Below are 21,997 nucleotides of genomic sequence, written 5' to 3'. Positions count from 1 at the left end.
CATTAGGTCACCACCTTCCAATTTTCTGAACATAATATAACTACAGCATCAATAATTTGCTTCTTACAGATCCCCATACCAATGTGTAGACAGTTCTGATTGCTTACTTCTGAAAATTTCGTTCATGCAGAAGTACATTACCTTGTAGACAGGTATGCAGCAATTGACAGGAACTGCTTTGAGTAGACATAAAACTTTCCAGCTCTCAATTTAACACACAAAGCACTAACAATTAATGGCAAATAAAACATCTTGTGGCTAAAATTTTAATACAGTTCTACGTAAAATGTCAACAAATGGTAATTTACAAGGGAAGCAGAGTATCTGAAATGTTATAGCACTATAAAAATGTAAGAATTTCATCATTTCTATCAGTGTGGACCATTCCTGGCATATACACTCCTGGAAATGGAAAAAAGAACACATTGACACCGGTGTGTCAGACCCACCATACTTGCTCCGGACACTGCGAGAGGGCTGTACAAGCAATGATCACACGCACGGCACAGCGGACACACCAGGAACCGCGGTGTTGGCCGTCGAATGGCGCTAGCTGTGCAGCATTTGTGCACCGCCGCCGTCAGTGTCAGCCAGTTTGCCGTGGCATACAGAGCTCCATCGCAGTCTTTAACACTGGTAGCATGCCGCGACAGCGTGGACGTGAACCGTATGTGCAGTTGACAGACTTTGAGCGAGGGCGTATAGTGGGCATGCGGGAGGCCGGGTGGACGTACCGCCGAATTGTTCAACACGTGGGGCGTGAGGTCTCCACAGTACATCGATGTTGTCGCCAGTGGTCGGCGGAAGGTGCACGTGCCCGTCGACCTGGGACCGGACCGCAGCGACGCACGGATGCACGCCAAGACCGTAGGATCCTACGCAGTGCCGTAGGGGACCGCACCGCCACTTCCCAGCAAATTAGGGACACTGTTGCTCCTGGGGTATCGGCGAGGACCATTCGCAACCGTCTGCATGAAGCTGGGCTACGGTCCCGCACACCGTTAGGCCGTCTTCCGCTCACGCCCAAACATCGTGCAGCCCGCCTCCAGTGGTGTCGCGACAGGCGTGAATGGAGGGACGAATGGAGACGTGTTGTCTTCAGCGATGAGAGTCGCTTCTGCCTTGGTGCCAATGATGGTCGTATGCGTGTTTGGCGCCGTGCAGGTGAGCGCCACAATCAGGACTGCATACGACCGAGGCACACAGGGCCAACACCCGGCATCATGGTGTGGGGAGCGATCTCCTACACTGGCCGTACACCACTGGTGATCGTCGAGGGGACACTGAATAGTGCACGGTACATCCAAACCGTCATCGAACCCATCGTTCTACCATTCCTAGACCGGCAAGGGAACATGCTGTTCCAACAGGACAATGCACGTCCGCATGTATCCCGTGCCACCCAACGTGCTCTAGAAGGTGTAAGTCAACTACCCTGGCCAGCAAGATCTCCGGATCTGTCCCCCATTGAGCATGTTTGGGACTGGATGAAGCGTTGTCTCATGCGGTCTGCACGTCCAGCACGAACGCTGGTCCAACTGAGGCGCCAGGTGGAAATGGCATGGCAAGCCGTTCCACAGGACTACATCCAGCATCTCTACGATCGTCTCCATGGGAGAATAGCAGCCTGCATTGCTGCGAAAGTTGGATATACACTGTACTAGTGCCAACATTGTGCATGCTCTGTTGCCTGTGTCTATGTGCCTGTGGTTCTGTCAGTGTGATCATGTGATGTATCTGACCCCAGGAATGTGTCAATAAAGTTTCCCCTTCCTGGGACAATGAATTCACGGTGTTCTTATTTCAATTTCCAGGAGTGTAGCTATATTCAACAAGAAGGGTATCAGTCAAGTTTAATGCCTTGTTGCAACAAAGGCTGCTGTAGTTGCTTTTTATGGGTTTAAGGAGACAAAACATTCAAGATCATCAGTCTCCTATTTGTGGCACAACTTTACTAAAAGAAGGGATGAGTTGATAAGAGAGATCCTGAGGCAGCATTTTGTCGTAATGGAAGGAAGTGTGGCAGGTAAAAATTGGAGAGGAACATCAAGACTTGAATACAATAAGCAAGTAGACTGCAGTAGCTATGCAGAGATGAAGAGTCTCGCATAGGCTAGACTAGCATGGAGAGCCACATTTCTGGACTGAAGACCACAGCAACAACAACCTCCATCTTCTTCACCACCACCACCACCACCACCACCACCACCACCACCACCACCATGCTTATCACATAAAATGTCTTCTACTAAGCACTATATGTTTCATAGATGTACTGTGGCTGACCATCTTCTAAATTACTTCCCGTTTCTAACACTACACTTGAACAAACTGAATCATGTCCATCACACATGATAAACATATGAAATTAGTACAGTAAGGGCACTGTATTAGAAAGAAAGACTTACAAAGAAGAAAGAAAGACTTACAATATCCTCTACTTAACCTATCTTTGGCAAACTAACTTATCTTTCCAGAATGAGATTTTCACTCTGCAGCAGAGTGTGCACTGATGTGAAACTTCCTGGCAGACTAAAACTGTGTGCCGGATCGAGACTCGAACTCGGGACCTTTGCCTTTCGCGGGCAAGTGCCCTACCAACTGAGCTACCCAAGCACGACTCACGCCCCATCCTCACAGCTTTAATTCCACCAGTACCTCGTCTCCTACCTTCCAAACTTTACAGAAGCTTTCCTGCGAAACCTATCTTTGTCACAGAAAGGGGTAAAATACGATGCTGTAAAACTCTTCGATAAATTACCAGATGAAACAAAACGTCTGACAGACAGCAGTAACACTTTTAAAAATAAATTAAAATCATATATCCTTGATAACTCCTTCTATGCCACACATGAATTTTTGGAAAGGAATAAATAAATCTATAATATATATATTTTGTGCCATTTAAGGGCATGGGGTAGGTAACAAGCTTAAAAAACTTCATTCATAATGTGTGCATTTCTCATGCACTTGACATGTTCTGCATCATAATGGCTACAGTGAGATTGATCAAAGGAACATGTAACTAACTGACTAAACTGAATACAGCTGTAAAGAATGAGCTAGGTGTTGTATGAGCATGTGAATTTTGACTGGGATACTCTATATGTAAGTTTAAGCTACTTTCTGTTTACACTAAAATGTAACTGTGAGATGACAGAGCTAAACCTGAAAATGTTTTAAGTAAGGGACATTTCCCCAAGTTGAAAAGCTAAGCACTGTACAATGTTTTAGCCTTCTGTCAGAAAGTTCGCATTGTGAGACGATTTACCATTTACCACAGGGAACACATGTTGGATCTGAGTGTGCTGTGAAATTCCAGTGAGGGAAGAGATCAGTGTCACTTAACTGTGAGCACCAAGTCCCACTATAAGGAGCTTAGCAAGGTGAATAAAGTGGTTCCTGTGCAGGAAAGTCCTAGGAACAGCTTCCTGCACAAGACAACAGTCTGCTGTGGACAACTTAACATTGGCTTATTGTGCTCAGCTGGAGCTGAAAGTGCTTTGCGGTGCAGGTATGCCCGTGTAGCTACCCTTAGTGTGACCAATGTGTGGAAAAATGACACATGCATGAACTGGGCATTAACATAAAACACCTAAACTTGAGATTCCAGAGAGATGGAAATTGTGCCCAGATATACTGAATAACTTGTGACAACATGCAACAGCATACAAAATTAGGTACCTCATTACCATTATCCAACTATGTAAAAGAAAAATCTGTGCAAAATTCTTATGCAAATTTCTATCTATAGTTCTATGCTAAGGAAATGGTAAAGATGAAAGAAATTATCAGTTGTACCACACATTGCACCTTGGTAATAATGTAAATCTATAATTTCATGTTGCTTAACTGACTGGTTACAAAAAGACTATCTCAGTGATTTTGAAACATTATGTAAAGCATCATTTAAGTAAATAGGCCAATTTGCTCAAAAATTGTAAATTTAATATTACATTCGGCTACATCACTAGTGACAGTGTGGCTGGACCAGAGGCAGTAGAAAGCGACAGCTCATGACAGGCTAGATAGTTGCAGCAGTAGAGAAACTTTCAAGATGGAAGGGCTGGACGAGAGTTTTTTCCTTGGGGGATGAAGACTTACACTTCGCCCTGGGAGATAAGTGTGTGGACACTTCATCTTGACAGACAGTGGAATGAACAGTTTATGCTGGAAGATGGTTGGTGATTTCATCTGAGGACAGTATAGATAAGCTGTTCCTCTTAGTTTCTGGTGGTATGCAGATGAGCAGTCACAAACTGCAAATTCTACGAGCGAAGTAAGTGAATGGCTTAGAGGATTTTGTGAACTCTTAAAAAGTTTTCAGGTGCTATGATAAAAGGTGTAGGAAATGAACTTTGTTATTCGTTTAGTGGGATATTAGTGAAGCACTGCGTGCACTGCCTCCCAGAATGCATTGCTGTCTCAACTATTTTTAGCCAAAAAAGGTGTTCTTTTTTTATTTTTTAGCTGCAACATTTTCCAGTTTAATCTATTACATTGATTCCACCTATTTAAATTCATTTTATACTGCAGATAATAAGCCCTGAAAATAAATTTGATAAGAGTTACTTTAGGAAAGGAACTGTTTTGTACCTGTTCATGATTTGCCCCTAGGTAGTTATTTTTCATGCCAAAGACTTGATTTCAAATCCGACCATGAGCTCAAGCTCTGTACCCAGTGTGTCAAATTAATTTATAATTTATTTGTTGAACAGAGGGTGTTTATGAATGGTCCCAACTGACACGTTCAGTGAGCATAGGTTTCTAATCCAGGAATTTCATAAAATGTGACTTACTAAGAGGAAAGTAATTTAGCCAATATATTACATCTACAACATTTCTTCCGCCGTTTTGCAACAGATGGCAGTAGTGGCAAGTGTTGGTGCAGATGGTAGGTTGAAGTGTCATACAATAAGCTGAGGCATGTAAGATAATATTTTCTCTTCATACTCCTGTGGCATTTTCTGAGATATTTTGGTTTTCTTTCACAAGGTAAGTCCATAACACTACATAAACTTCTACGGCCAACTAACTACACACTTAAAGTCTGTTAAGTCCCACTGTGGCAACAGCTTACAAGCCTGTATTTGAATCATTTTTGTATCAATTCCAATGCCATTTTGACCGTATCCTTAAATGCATTTCAATACCTCACCTTCTAGTTTTGGACATTTTGCATTCAGTCCTCTATTTGCACATTTAGTCTTCCTTATTTTTTTCAGTTCTTATTTACTAGCCCGCCAATTGCCAATGTTTTTTTTTTTCTGTTGGTGGAGGGCCAAAATGCCGCTCAGCTGCTCTGTTTCCATATTCTTCTGGATATGCTATTACTTTCAATTTATAGCCAGCATCATATGAGTAACTTTTATTTTTTCCATTACAAAACTAGTTACTGACAAAAATATTGTACTGGTGCCAACAACACAAATCATTTTTATTTGAGTTCACTGACACCGTAGACTGCAATAATGCATCATAAGCTAGACAGTGTTCTGGGTTTGTGGTGGCGAGGCGGGCGGGAGGGAGACGGTGCAGTGCTGCTGCTGGTTGAATTCAATGCTGCCAGACAGAGATAGGTTTGCTGCAGCATCAAATATATGATGATTTTTACAACTGGCGGGAATTTTAAATCAAACACTGGATATTTTTATATTACTTTTGAGTATACAATGTACCTGAATTTTGGAGGTAATTTTTTGAAGAAACAAGTGCATCTTATAGTCCGTAAAATACGATACTTAATTTGGAAGAGTTACAAGGAAGGACAATTAAAGCTATTGTTGACATCTACCACAACGTGTTGGGATGCACATGGCAAGAGTTTAACTATTGTATTGATGTTTGCCGCATTACGAACAGAGTCCATATTAAGAACTAATGTGAGTTAAAAACTTGGAGAGATGCTCTATTATTTGTCTATTTTCTGTATGTCTTATACTTTTCGTGCAGTCATATTCTGTAACCCCAGAGGTGTTTATGAATTACCCTGCACTAACTTAAACCATTCACAAAATTTTCAGCATTTTATGTAAAGCAATCAATACATTCCACATCACAGTGAGTTATCACATACACAATCCAATGAAAAAGTGATCAATTAATATAATGGGAGAAAGAGTAGGGAATAACAAAGGCAATAATGATTACGAATTGATAAAATAATTTTCAGATAAAGTAATGTGGATTATAAATTTTTTACAAGGACCATTTCACATATACATTAACAAATGCACCAAATTATAAAAATCTCAGAATGTTACTATTTTTTACCTTTAAAGGATGTCTAATATCATCAACAGCCACTGCACAAAGCTCTTTCACAATAATTGAAATCAGTCTTGATAAATAATCTGGTGGTGAACTGGCATGGATTCCAAACAAGCCGCAAGAGGTGTATGAGTGATTAAATGCAGAACACGAAAACATCCAGTGATGCCTTAAGGAAAAAAAGAAGATAATTGCAGTTATCCTTTTCACACATTTTGTTGATAGAAACACCTTAACTAAAACAGAAACATGTACCGAAACAACAAAGCTACAAGCCAATGATAACATAAGCTGACACTATAGGAGGAAGTGATTTTCAATTTTTACATTAAAGGTACGGCAAATTTTTGTATACCTTCATATTTTCTGGAAGTAACTTAAACAGAATATCAAAGTATATAAAATACTGTCACAAAATTTCTTAAAAACAAAAGAACAGCATCCATTGTGCTAATTGAATTCCAAACAGGATTCTAAAGTATTGTTTCCAATCATGTACTCAATATTAGACATAATACATCATTAGACTAGGTTTTCTTTTTCTCCCTTTATGTGAAGGCTGGCAGGAAAGCTGTAAATAATCATCATCCAATTTTGAAACCCATTGTAAGCAGCTCAAAATATTGGCAACAGCCTCTCATTGTGTTTACTCCCTCATAATGACAGCCTGTTTCAGGCCTTTTTCCTCACATTTTACCCTGTTTGCATACTGAATTTCCACATGGGACTCTTTTGCTTCATTTAATTTTTAATTCAATTTTACTTGCCAACTTTTCACTGGTACTGCATTCTGATTACACGAGTTGTTAGTGGTAGTTTGTAGCAACATGTGGTTTTCACCTCTCTGTACCTAATCTATTCTTTCATTATTGTAGAAGTTTTTCCCATTACATGAATCTGGTGTTGACTAGGGGAAGGGGAAGTGATTTTTGCTCGGGTGAAAACAGAAAGAGATTTCACACACTTTGGAAGAGCTACCAGTAACTCCTCAGAAGGCAGCTCCTATGCTAGCTGACCACACTGTCAGGCGAGCCTTTCAGGGATTATCCTCCTGCCTCAGCCTCAACAAACAAAGAGGGGCAGTATGGAAGACTGCTGTCTTCTATGGCAGAACAGGAAACCACTGGTGGAAGGGGTGAGAACTCTGCTTGTTAGTAACCTTTGGGTGGAATCCTCAGCAGTCCGCTTGCCATTGTCCTGCTGTGTGTGGTCTCCAGACAAGCTTCTTCAAGCAAAATAAATAGCCACTCATGTGTCTGCAAATTTGCAAACTTAGCTGCGCAAAGTCCAACAAAGTTTCCAGAATTTTCGACAAACAATTACATGGGAATGGGGCAACACTCATTTCCCATTTCCTTATGCACCTATGTCATTAGCAGATACATTTATAACTTTATGGACCTCGAGATCCCTGATTGGAGGAGCCCTTAGGTCCTTTCTGGGATGGGCTAGAAAATATTGTGCACGGTGCCTTTCCCAGGTGTGAAGGAAAGCTACCAAAAAGTTAAGACAAGTTGTATACGTGAGTGAGGAAAAAAATTCCCGGATTTCCCGGTTAAAAATACACTTTCTCCCGGATGAAAATACACTTTCTCCATGTTAAGTAACAGTATACTTTTCCTCGGAACTGTAAAATTTATCAGTCCTTTCAATGGTTGTGGTTTTATACACTGGCGTAGAATTTCCCAGCACTTTAGAAAACGAAACTCAGGGGAAAAAACTCGTTTTAGAAAGATGTCTGATGTGCAGCAACATGTACACTGCATATTTTCGTATTACAAAAGTATAAATTCGAATTCCACCAAACACCGCATGTTACTTTCTGAAGGATTGAAATCGAGATTGCAATGCACTTTTGTAAGCAAGTCATAGTTCATGTCAAGTGATCTCGCCAGCCAATGACAGCGGAGATTCAGAGCATGGGACACGTGATGTAGTCAGCCAATAGCAACATCACGGGTAAGTAGCGCAAACACACAAACAGGAAAAGGTAATCGTTTAAATTAATATACATAGTGTTGCTACAAGAAAAGAAAATCTTTCACGTATAATAATGGTCTCTAAGATTAATAAGCTGCAAGAGAAGCTAAGCTTTCACTCATAATGTTGATCTTTTTTGCGCGTGTTACACTTTAAGATACATCACACAAATGTGGAAGTAAAATTTTTAACGACGACATAAATGTCTGATTTTCTGGGCTCGTAAATATTGTAAATGGTCATCCTCAAGGATTTGATTTTTGAATGAGAGTCAAACGTTCTGTGATTTAAGAAATTCATCGGAATTCGCACACAGAGTTCATCTTGCGTAAAAGGAAATTTAGTTTGAAAGCAACGCTTTTCAAACAACCATTCAGAATATTTTTCCGCGACCTGTTAGAAATAGATTTTTTTCAGCAGTTGCTAGAGAGCACCAGATAACAGGCGTCACCGTGCTTGCGCAGCTACGATGATGCAGCAAGCCCGTACGTTCGTACGTGCAAAACATTAAAAGATCTTACATTATGTCATAAAAGAAACAAGACAGGATACTCCAAGAACATGGGAATTTTGTGAACCATACTAAAATGCGTAATTCGGCTTAAAGGCAAATTTTCTTGGAGTACCAGTACTGTATTATCTCATGTTTGGTTCTTTATTATGGCATAATGCCATACATGCTAGATGATGGAAAGGTGAACTTGAAATGCAGCAAACAGTTGAAACTAGCCAATAGTTTGGAATTAAACAATTTGTTTCAAATAAATTGACTGCCTCAGCAGAAAACATTAATGAAAGTCAAATTTCTTTAACAAACTGACTAAAATAACTTCATTGTTCTGCAAGGCGGTTAACGCTTGCTGTCAGAAAGGTGGATACTAAAAACATATTTTACTACTACTACTACTACTACGTGATCAGGCCCAGTGGACCACACGCATCTACAAGTTTCCTCCTCCACTGTATTCTGTCCATTGCTGCTATCCGCCATCCACCCACCTCTATTGACACTTGGTTTAAATCTTCATGGAGTCCATCCCTCCAATGCTTCTTGGGTCTCCCTGGCGGTCTCTTTCCTGTAGGTGTGAAATTCAGGAGCTTCCGAGGCCATCTCTGATCCTCCATCCGGGCCACATGACCGGCCCACTGCATTCATTTGGCTTTGACAGTTCCTGCTATGTTGGGCTGCTGGTATAGTTCCTCAAGCTCTTGGTTGTATCTGATCCTCCATTCCCCTCTATCTGCATCCAGAAACGGACCGAAGAGCTTCCGAAGCACTTTTCTCTCAGAAACAAGGAGCTTATGGAAGCCCTGTTTCCGGATACTCCATGTCTCACAGTCATATAGAACAACAGGATGGATCAGGGTTTTGTACAGTCGAATCTTGAACTGCCTGGAGAGATATCTGGACTGAAGCAGTTGTGCTAGGCTGTGGTAAGATCGGTTTCCTGCTTGTATTCTGGCGTTGATCTCTGCTTCACATGACGAGTTCTCAGTGAAAAGTGCCCCTAGGTATTTGAATTCATGCACCCTCTTGTAGGACTGGTCCCCAACCTGCAGTGATTGTAGATGACCAGCAGTCTGAAAATGACCATGCGTCATAACGAGGTACTCTGTCTTGACTTCGTTTATGTTTAGCCCAAATTTTCTGGCAGCCTCTTATAGGGCTTTGGTCATTTGCTCCAACTCCTCTTCCGACCTAGAGAGTAAACAGATATCGTCTGCATAAGCTGAGTATGCCAGTCTTTTTCCTCTGATTTCAATCCCTTCGTTCTCTTGGAAGGTCTCACGTACGATCTTCTTGAGGGCAAAGTTGAACAGGATAGGGGACAACCCATCTCCTTGCCTGAGTCCTGTCACAATTTCAAATTCCTCAGTTACGTGGTTTCCCATCTTCACCTTTGTACGTGTTTCGTACAGATAGTTCTTTATCAGATTGATGAGTTTCTCTGCCATGCCAAACTCCCTTAAACAGTTGAGCAAGCTCTCGCAATGTATGCAATCATAGGCCTTCTTAAAATCAATGAATAAAATATGCAAATCTTTACCATATTCACCCAGTTTCTCAGTGAGCTGCCGCAGACTGAAGATGTGATCTACTGTTGACCGTCCTGGCCGGAAACCTCCCTGGTACTCCCCAATCACCGATTCTGCCACTGGCTGAACTCTCTGTACGAGGCAATTGGACAGGATCTTATAGCAGACATTAAGCAGAGCGATTCCTCAATAGTTGTCACATTTCAGTTTGTCACCCTTCTTACGTATTGGACAAATCAAAGCTGTTTTCCATTCTCCTGTTAGTTCTTCTTTGGTCCATATTGCCTGTATCAGTCGGTCTATTTTTTCTGCAAGTTTCTCTCCTCCTGCCAGGATCATTTCAGCCTGTATTCCATCTTCACCTGGACTCTTATTCTGCTTAAGGTGTCTGATTCTGGTTTTTATCTCATCCAGGGTAGGTAGAGGATAGTCTGCATTGGCTGTAATTGGGTACTGGAAATCAAATTGCAGTTCGGGTTCATCACAATTTAGCAGCTGTCGAAAGTACTCTTTCCATCTCTAAGCTATGTCCCTATCGTTCATCAGGATCTTATCATGGGAATCTTTGACAAATTTCTGCTTGGCCTGGTGGCCTTTGCAGAGGTACTTCACCTTCAGAAACATTTCCCAAGTCTTTTGTCCTCTGAAGTCTGTTTCTGCTTCAATGATGATATCCCTTATGTATTTCCTCTTGGCTCTTCTCAGAGTTGCTTGTGTAATCTTTCGGATCTCCTCAAATTGTGCTTTGCCCTGTGCCAGATTTGTCCCCTTCAGCCACTTGTTCCTGGCTTCCGTCCTCCTTTCCAGGGCATCTGCACATTCCTTTCCAAAACAGATCTTCTTGTCTACTGTGTTTCCCATGAGTGTTTCCTTTGCTGTATCCCTAACTGAGCTCTAGATTTTTCCCCACATTAGTTCAAGGTCCTGATTCGCATCCATTTCACTGAGTGATTCAAAGCAGTTACTAAGTTGCAACTGGTATCCGGTCTTCGTTTCTTCATCTTTTAGTTTCTCCACATGGTACCTTTCCACTCTTTTTAACTTAGGCCCCTTTCTTCCTTTACCAGGAAATGATCACTCCCACCTTCAGCACCCCATGCTGTCTTAACGTCTAACACCCATCTCTTGGCTCTGAGATCAATGGCAACATGGTCTATTTAATTTATAGTTCTCCCATCTGGTGACACCCAGGTTCCTTTATGTATGTTTTTCCACTGGAAGTTTGTGCTGGAGATGAACAACCCTAATGATGTAGCAAAGCTGATGAACCTAATCCCATTGTCATTGCTTAGGTTGTGTAGACTGTGCCTTCCTGTTGTGCCTTGCAGTATTTGTTCTTTCCTAACCTTGGCATTCATATCCCCATGGAGGATCCTCAGGTGTCCATTTGGTATAGCGTCCATCACTGCCTCTAGCTGTGCATGGAACTCGTCTTTCACTTCACTTTCGCTCTCCTCCGTGGAAGCATGACAGTTCACAAAAGTCGCCTTAATATGTTTTACGTCTAGTGTTAGAACAGATATTTTTGGGTTGACTGAAATGAACTCTGAAACATTAGTGGCCAAAGTCTTACTGACCCAGAAACCAGTGCCTAACAGATGACCTCATTCACAGGCTCCATACAGAATAGTACAGTTTTCAACATCAATGCTGCCAGCACCCTCCCACCGGATTTCTTGCAGTGCAACTAGGTCTAGTTCGTACCTCTGAATTTCTTTGGCAATACTGATTGCAGCTCCTGTCTTGTACAGACTCCTTACATTCCAAGTTCCAAGTCATATACCGTTTCTTTGCTATTGACGTCGTCCATTTTTGTCAGTAATGTTCCAAGGCTTACTTGCAGTCTTGAAAGCATGTTTAATTTTTTACGAAGAGAGGGTGCTGGCCTCCCGTCCAACCTGTGGTCTTACCCTCACAGCTTACAGGATTGCTGGCTTTTCTTAAGGGGTGGGCTCCCTTCAGGAGTTGTGTTACAAGTGGGAATAAGAAAATTGCACGGACACCCTTGGGGCTCGAAACCTCATACCATTGGGGTCGAAAAAGCAAGAGTTGGCCAAGGGAGGCCGACGGGGAAGGAAATAGAAGGAACCTGACACAAGTAAGTGGAAGCAACGTCAGACTCAGCTCAGGTCCCCACGGACACCACCCGTGTACTTCTAGCTGAAGTCCCCTTCCATAATTATGTGAATGTATTTTAATTCACTTGATAGCTCCCAGCCACAGAAATCTGTTTTGTTTTCATTTGACGTGAGAGCAATAAACGAAGAGGAAACAGCAAAATCACTTAACGTAAACACGGGTAACCTGGAGACTACCACCTCCCCAGTACAACTCAGACTGCTCTGTGCATCAGGTCCAGATCTATGATATTTCTGAACTGGGGCAATATTAAATAGTGGCACTTCCCCTCCCTCGAGCATTTGCGCACGTGTGGGTTTCTTTCTTCACCTGATGAAGGACACTGCCTGAAAGCTGAATAATGAATAATATCCAACGGTCTACTTTTTACATGTGCCTGCCTGCCAATCAATGCCTCCTTTATGTGTTGAGTAACTATTTAGCCTAACCCATATTGTTATTGTCATTACATTCTTCAGTTTACATTATTTAATTTTTCCATACTTTTTGGAGCATGCCTGAAGTTATCATATTTGATGTTGTTTCTAAGGAGCATCAAAGTTCTCCCAGAGTTGTTGGAAGGGGAGGCATATAGACGGAATCTTTCACAATGTCCAAAGAAAAAAATCACACACAGTGAGATTAGGTGACCTTGGAGGCAAATTGTGCATAGGCAACCTTGGAGATAAATGGTGCAATGTGAGAGCCGTATGTTCCTTACACTGTAGGAGGTGCAGTGCCACACTCTTCGACGAAAATCACATCACACAGTTGCAATTCAGTCACACCTGCTGCAACAGGTAATGCAAAAAGCCTTTTGGTTCTGTACTACAATCCTCTAGACTTGACACATGTAAGAGCTAGCTGGTTGCATCGGGGAAGCCGGCATCAGCAACCACATGAAGTGGTAGCATACAAATGGCATTAAGGTAAACCTCTGACTTTGATCCATAAATTGAAATTGAACTCAAATTTCTGTCTTTACACACTGTCTTGTGAAATCAGATGAATCTTTTGAAACACCCTGTATATTTCGAAACAGAAAGTTGATATAAAATAATACATATTTGACACTGCACTGTTTGTGTAGTACTCTCCAAACAGTCTGGAATTCATCACTGAGTTTCAAATGAAACATGCCACTTTGTTTCAAATACAAGATTAAAGCACTGAAAGAAATTATTTGGATAATGAAGTGAGGTTATTGAAGCTAGGGTGTTATTGTTCCTCACTGCATGGATGAGAAAGATGTTTTCATTAAGGAGGTAGCACGAACACGGGAAAGAACACAGAAAAAGGCTAACAGTGACAGATGTGAAAGACACGGACTATGATTCAAGACAAGTGAAATTAAAACTCCTGTCTGGGTATCTTGATTTAAATTTTTCATAGTAACCTAAAGCAGTCATCAAGCTGAAGATTGTTTTGAGCACCACTGTGTAGGTACCCTGTTGATTCCTGAATAAGCCATAACATTTTTCTTCCGCATCCTAGTCCAAATAAGTTATTACTCCACTGAGACAGCAATGACAACAACATGTTGAACACAAACTTCCTTTCTTCCAAAGTAAAAAGTGACAATGTGCGCAAACCAAACGGGTAGTAGTATACATCAGTGCGTTCTGCATATGTTGTTATCACCCTTGCTCCTATAAGCATAACAAATGCACACTCAATTATCTAAAGCTTATGATATTTGTCACTGTTCATCTCCCGCTCTCTCTGCAACCTTCACTGTCACACATACTAAACAACAATCACTCGGCCTCTGAGAGCTACGCATACACAAACAGATCAAGGGTGCAATCATAGTATGACATCTCCCAGAACACACTGGAAAACCATCTGCAGGTTCGTACATGGGCCTCTCAAGTGAAGCCTGTAGCCCAGATGACAGCAAGGTAGTTTACACAACAAGGAATGTCCTGAATCAACTGCTCTAAATATCACTGACAAATTCCTGGCGCAGACTGGTAAAGCACAAAAGGGGCGTTGAACTCCAAGCAAGTCCGAGAAGCATGGCAACTGCAGGTAAGCATCACCCAAGTTGATGTGTCAAAAATATTGGTGCCCCAAAGATTTCATCGGCAACTCCTCTGGCCGTGGAACTGGATACGAATCCGTGACACTTGGCATGTTGACCATCTTTAAAATCACTGCATAGACACACGGTACCGTCAGGCTACCGAATCACCACCACAAGGCTGTCCCACAGACTCGGCGAAATAGGAGAAACAATGCCCTGATTCTGTCAATGCAACAATATAGCCTTTACCTTGCCACTCATGGAGAAAGGAATGGGGCAGAGGGAACAAAATTTAGGCACCACTGACAGCTTCAAGGAAACGTGTGTCTTGAAATTTTCTGATCAACCCAAGGTATTCTCAAACAGCTGTTAGTCCTTGCTGACTAAGATCTTTGGTTGACGAGTTGTGCACATTCAGAGCTCACGTAAAGATAAGTGTTTTTTGTATAATAACTATTAATTAAGGCACTATTCTATTGTTAATAAGTAAATTAGGACCTATTGTAAGAGATCTATTGAAGTTTTCATTTTTATTTGCGTATTTTTCAGCAAAAGACAACATTTCATAGATGCAAATTTTGGCATAAGTTTTGTCTACATTATCGTATACTGTCAGTTACCAGATTGTTTAAGTAAAGTACAGTTTGTGTTGTTAGTCCAGCTTAGAAATAAGTTTAGAAGTTCATATAGTGCAGATGCTGTTCTTCGTTTTCGTTTCGTCTTGTCACATAAACAGTGCAAAGTTATTTTATTTAGAAACTTTAGCATCAGTCTTTTGTTTATATACAGTGTGCGTACAGTAAAGTCGATTCAGTTGTGATTACATTACTTAACACATACTGAATTTAAGTGAGTGCTAAGTTTGTGTTGTAAGCAAAAACAAATAAGTATTTGCGATTTATAAAACACCTGAAGCACTAAACGGTATGCCCAATTTTTGCTGCTCATAAATAACGAACATTCATGTAGTGTGAAGAATGTTAAGTGATGTAATTCTGTTCTCAAGTGTGTAATCTGTCTTGCAATGCGTGATAAGTGTGGATGTTGCTGTAGGATAGTCAAAGAGGGAGTGGTATGTGTAGACTGTGGGATGGAATTTCACTGGGGTGATTGTAGTGGGGAACTGAATGGGGAACTCAATGAGGCTCTCCCATGGAACTGTAGGCTCTGCAAAAAAGACCAGAGAATCGTTGGACAGGAGGCAAAGATTTGTGCCCTTCAGACTGAATTAGATCACATGTAATTGGAACTAGATAGACTGAAGGGGTCATGGGAACTGGGTAAAAGTAATAAGCAATGGGCAAAATGGGAACAGCTCATCAACTTCTTCTACAGTTGAGCTATCAATATCGAATAAATTTGGCTTGTTACCTGAATAGCTGTAGATTACAGTAGGGTGCAGCAGTCTCCTAGCCAAGAAACTCAAGAGTAGGTCAGTACCAAAAGAGAGTAGGAAGAGAAGAGTCTTCCTGCTAGCAAGGCCAGATGGTGCAGGAAAAGTTAGGAGCAGGGTACCAGGTCACAAGTATTGTGAAACCAAGTGCTAGCCTTAGCCAGGTGACAGAGGACATAGGAAAATTGTGCAAAGTTTTTGGCAAAAAGGATCAGGGGTATCAGGTTATTACAGTAGGTGAAGCAGGAAATAGCCTGGATAAGAACAGTAATTACAGTATTAGGGGTGACCTGGATAAAATAGGAGTAGCAACTACATACAGAAATGTGAATTTTATGGAGGTCCTGCAGCACCATGACCAGCTCTGGATTAATACTGCTCTGAGCCGTGTTAACTCTGAGTTGAGCAGGTTACTGCTGACTGAGATGAATTCTCATATGTGTGCAGTGCCTGTTGCTACAATTGGGAGATGGGGTTATACTAGACATGGCCTGCACCTGAATAGGAGAGGGAAAGATAGGTTGGCTGAACTTCTTGCAGGAAATGTACAGGGGGGGCCACCATCACACAATGCAAGATGCCTGTGGTTACTACTGTCAGAGAGGCACCTTTTTCAGGTTAGAATCAAGTTTCAGGCATCCTGTTTTGAAAGAAGTAACTACAACAGAAGATCCCCACAAGAATGCACGGAAAAGTAAGGTTAGTTTATTCCACCAAAATATTAGAGGATCGAGTAATTAGGTAGAAGAGCTTCTTGCCTGCTTGCAAAATTTAGAGGAAAAGATGGATGTACTGTGCCTGTCTGAGCACCACATAACCACCAGGTTAGATAAGTTACATATAAAAGATTACAGTCTAGCAGCTTACTCACGCAGAACTAATATGAGAAAATGATGAGTTGTTGCATATATTAATATAGAACACAAGTTCAAATGCATTGACACAAGTAGATTGTGTAGTGATCAGCACAAAGAAGTGTGCGCTTGTGAATTAATGCTGAAAAACAGTTCACTTTTAATTGTAACAGTATATAAATCTCCTCTGGGAAATTTTGCATTATTCAAGAGGAACCTGGATTCCTTACTGTGCTGTCGGTCAGACATCAGCAAGCAGTTAATAGTCTGTGGTGACTTCAATGTAGATTTTCTAAAATATTCTGATAGGAAAAATGATCTGGAAACCTTATTTGGAGCCTAGAATTTGCTCTCAGTTGTTAACTTTCCAACATGGGTGTATAAAGACAGTAGGTCCCTAACCGATAATGTTTTCTTTGATGAGGCACAAAGCAAAAAAATAACTGTTTACCCAGTAACAAATACTCCCTCTGGTCATGGTGCACAGTTAGTCAGGATAAATGACATAGTGCCTTACAGTGTGGATACACCTCAGTGGAAGTCAGTCAGAATCATTAATGACTACAAGGCAAATATTTTTATGAGTAGTTTACAAGAAACAACCTGGGATGAAATTTATAAAGAACCAAATGCCCCCAATAAAATTTAATCTATTCTATGATAAATTCATATTAGTATTTGAAAATAGTTTCCTGCATAAGCAAATCAGAAGGGACATTAAACAGCCATGTAAAAAACCATGGATCACTAAGGCAATTAAAGTATGTTGTGAAAGGAAAAGGGAAACGTATCTTTCGGCAAGAACAAGTAGAGACCCTGCAGTAGCTGCGCACTACAAAAACTACTCAAAATTACCAAGAAAGGTTATTAAAAAATCAAGGAACATGCACATAATGTCAGCAATCAGTATATCTAACAACAGAGTTAAGGCAATATGGAATATAGTAAAGCAAGAGACAGGACAACCAACCACAGAAAAGGATAATACCACTACTGAATTGAATCGAAGGGTTATAAATGACATGTCACAAGTAGCAAATGTATTTAATAATCATTTCTTAAATAGAGTAGAAAGCATAGGGACCAACAGTTCACGAGAAAGATCACAGCAATATGTTGAAGAAGTAACTCTCATAAAATTACATCATATGAATGTACCATCAATTTCTACTTCTGAAATAAAGAATAAAAGCTCTTCTGGTTTTGATGGTGTTTCCAATAGAGTACTAAAGATTTGTTACCATATAATAAGTCTGGTATTGTCTGAAATATGTAATGCATCACTAACTCAAGGCATTTTTCCAGAGAGACTAAAATATGCCGTTGTTAAACCCCTTATAAGAAAGGTGATACGAGAGATGTCAGTAAATACTGACCTATTTCACTGCTGACATCATTTTCCAAAATTTTTGAGAAGGTGATGTATTCTAGAATAGTATCTCACCTTGGCAACAATTATATCCTCAGCAATCACAGTTTGGGTTTCATAAGGGTTGCTCTACTGAGAATGCCATTTACATGTTCACACACCAGACATTACAAGCATTAAATAACAAAATACCAATAGGTATTTTCTGTAACCTATCCAAGGCATCTGATTGGGTGAATCATAGTATACTACTAGATAAATTGATGTTTTATGGGATTGATGGTATAGCCAACCAATTGATCATGCCATATCTAACCAAAAGAATGCAGAAAGTTGTACTTAGTAGTAATTTAAACAAGAGAATCCAGGGACATAATTCTGACTTGGGAGAAATCATGTATGAAGTTCCCCAAGGCTTAATATTAGGTCCACTAATGTTTCTCATATATGTAAATGTTCTACCACCTCATATACAACAACCAGAATTAGTCCTTTTTGTAGATGATATCAGTATTGTAATCACTCCCGGTATATACAGAAATGGAAGAAATGGTGAACAAAGTTCTCAAACGTATCATTGACTGGTTTTCTGCGAATGGTCTCACCCTGAATTTCACAAAGACACATCATATTCAGTTCTGCACCTCTAGGGCTACTGCACCAGTGATAAGTGTAACACATGGTGATGAAATAATACATAGGGTAGAAATTTCAAAATTCTTAGGTGTCCACAATGACAAGAATGTAAATTGGAAAAAGTAAATTTTGGAACTTTTAAAACAACTTAGTTCAGCCACATTTGCACTTAGAATCATAGCAAATTTTAGGGAGAGAGAGAGAGATCAGTAAGTTGACATATTTTGCTTATTTTCATTCAGTACTGTCATGTGGAATAATGTTCTGGGGTAACTCATCTTTACGAAAGAAGGTCTTCATTGCCCAAAAACATGCTGTAAGAATAATATGTGGTGCTCACCCGCGATCATCTTGTAGATATCTGTTCAAGGAGTTGGGCATTCTCACTACTCCTTCACAGTGCATTTATTCCCTCACGAAGTTTGTTGTAAATAATCCACTACAGTTCAAAACGAAAAATGAGGTACATAATTACAATACAAGAATAAAAAATGACATTCATTAATAAACATTAAGGCTGTCTTTAGCACAGAAAGGGGTGCACAACACTGCAACAAAAATTTTTGACCACTTACCCAGTGATATAAAATGTCTAACAGACAGCAAGGTAAAATTTGAAAATAAATTGAAAAAGTTTCTCCTTGACAACTCCTTGTATTCCATAGAAGAAGTTCTATGTTTGTAATGTGTGAAAAGTGGTGGGTAGGAATTGCAAACTCCGTCTGTATATCTTGTTTTCAGTTCAGGAAAAAAAATAATTATATGGTGATGTTTAGAGTACAAATAGATTACAAATTAATTTGCAATGTGAATTTAAAATGACTTATTCCACATCATGACGATTTATCGTGCAAAATTATCCATGGAACATGAAAGTAACTAACTACCTAACTAACTATAACAGCAGTAAGAAGTACAAATCTTGAAAAGAGACTGACTGAGACACAAAATGGACTTCCATCAACTATCTGGAAGCCAAAACCAGAAAAAACATCTAGCCTAAAAATATTTTACGCCAACAGGGAATTGGCCACTGACAATGTAAGTCGATATTCCACATTCTTATAATGTGCAGAGATGGAGAAATGTCTCCTCAAAGGTATACACTGTTTACTGCAAAGCAGAACATGACACAGCGACTGTTACAATACTGAGCAGCTCAAAAGCCTGTATGTATCTAAACTGATGAGGCTGTCAGTCACTCCTGTGTCTACGTGAAATTCAGCCGGTCACCCAGAAACTAACAACGTCAGAAAAATATGCCAGGCAACAAGTATGGAGCACCAGGGACAGCCCTAGGGTCCAATGAAAACATAGGAGCTTCCAATGACTGACCATGGCTCTTCGAATGTCACAAACCATTGCAAAATGACCTACCTGGCAGTAGATCCCACATATGGCCTCCACGTGCAGGCAGTCTCGTCAAACATACACCAAAAGACAATCAGGGCAAGAACGTCAGCTCGCCTAATTAGCGGAAGGAGAGCATTCCCAAGGACCAGAACAGTGCCACGGCAGGGAAGTACTGTGCCGCAACCAATGTGAACCTGCTGATATCGACACGGGTGATACAGGCAGTGCCACGATGCCTCTGGACTGGAATCATAAATGGTGTCAACACATGGCGACTCGGCTGGAGGCAAGGCAACCTGGAGAATCCTATGGGGCTCTGAAGGCTGCTTACCATGCACACCTAATTGTGTCACCTGCCAATTATCAGAAAAGACATCCCTTACTGCTGCCGTAATCTCACGTTATTCTGAAATCTGGGTAACATCAGTTAAAGAAGGGACAGACAAGGTCATGCCCTAGTCTGGACATCAGGATCAGGTGCTAACCGACCATCACATCCTGCATTAGTGACTCTGCATATGAGGTGGCACATTTGGGTCACTCAAAATGACACTTGCAAGCAAGACCCTGCAAATCGGCGATCAAGGCGGCATAGGACAAGCCAGGGCAAATGTGGTGCTTGTTAAACAGCAACCATGCTGTCACCACATATGTTTGATGTCTGAAATACTGTGAAAGCAACTGACAAAGACCATCAAAGGGTAGTTTCTCGGGCTCAGTGGAGGGCTTCAAGTTTCTCAGAACTTAATATTAACTTGAATTGCTGGACAACAACAAGGTGGCTTTATTGACAATAAGCCATTATGGCACAGCAGCAAGAACCAGTGCAAGAAATTTTCCCACCTACCCATAGACTCAAGACTCACTGAAACCAGCAAATGTTGGCAGGGAAGAAAATGGTACACCTAGCGCCTAGCCTGTCATCTGCAAGGCACAAGTGTGAAGCAATTCCGCATTCTGAGTAAGCAGCACCTGCATCTTCTCATGCTGCTGCTGCTCCTTCTGTAGGTGCAACAGTTCCTGTGAGCTTTGTAGAAATGTCAAGTCCATGGTGGCCCAAGATTAACACTATGAAAAGGGAAGAAATAAAACAGAAGTATCATACATGTAAGAACATTCTTCTCTGCCATTTTAGTATCTGCAAAGGCATGGCAATGACAGAAAAAAAACAGTGTCGGCACAAAGTACTGTATGAGCTGGTAGTGGCTCAAAACAAGCCAGGGAACAGAACCCTGAAAGAGTAAATGAAAGCTCACTGTGCAAGTCAGTCTATGGGAAAGCAGAGAGTCTGAAACCACATAGAATTGTGCACTGGGATGAATGCAACATATGACAGGAACAGGCAGCTGATGGCTGAGCACATGGAAATGGCACATGGTACGAGGCACAAGACAAGGTCAGAGGGTGGTTTACCTCAGAGTTAGAACTGCCCCTGCCTGGCTTACTGCCAGATGCAGGCAAATACTTCCATCAGCAGGTATGACCGTACAACATGTCACATGCAATCCCCCACCCCAATGGTAGTTTTTCGCACTAGTCCGTTGCGTTATCCATGCCAGCTCATCTGCCTCCATCACAATGTCACGTGGCGGGGATATCAAAATTATATGTTTAAAATATGTATACTGAAACAGTTCACACATATGTGCATCAATTCATGCTAGACTACTGCGGTAAGAAAAGTGATGATTGGTTGAAAAGAAAAGCTACCAAAGATTATATGTGGCTCAGTTATTTTGGAAAAAAAGAGGCACTGACGTATGAAGTGAAAACACACAGGACAATAATGTGTCATCTGATTCAAAATATTGTTCACATCTTGCAATTTTTCTGGGATGCATAAGGGGAAATACTGAAACAATGTACAAACACAAATGCTCAACAGTACACAGCACTTGCTGCAGTGAAATATTGCATAATAATCTGAAAGTTGGTGATGCAATAAAACTGTTGGGCCCTTT

General features: G+C 40.9%; 1 protein-coding gene across 1 annotated transcript in view; it reads right to left on the bottom strand.

Moving 5' to 3' along the window:
* LOC124722056 (mitochondrial-processing peptidase subunit alpha) overlaps window positions 1–21,997 on the bottom strand; it is a 107,386-nt gene that overhangs the window by 10,054 nt on the left and 75,335 nt on the right. The window contains exon 9 of the mRNA XM_047247251.1: window positions 6,274–6,439. Coding sequence (XP_047103207.1) covers window positions 6,274–6,439 — 166 coding nt within the window. The remainder of the gene's footprint in view (window positions 1–6,273; window positions 6,440–21,997) is intronic.

Source organism: Schistocerca piceifrons, chromosome X (genome assembly GCF_021461385.2).
Source record: "Schistocerca piceifrons isolate TAMUIC-IGC-003096 chromosome X, iqSchPice1.1, whole genome shotgun sequence".
NCBI lineage: Eukaryota > Metazoa > Arthropoda > Insecta > Orthoptera > Acrididae > Schistocerca > Schistocerca piceifrons.
Note: the sequence above shows the minus strand (reverse complement) of the source record. Positions and strands in the feature narration are given on the sequence as shown.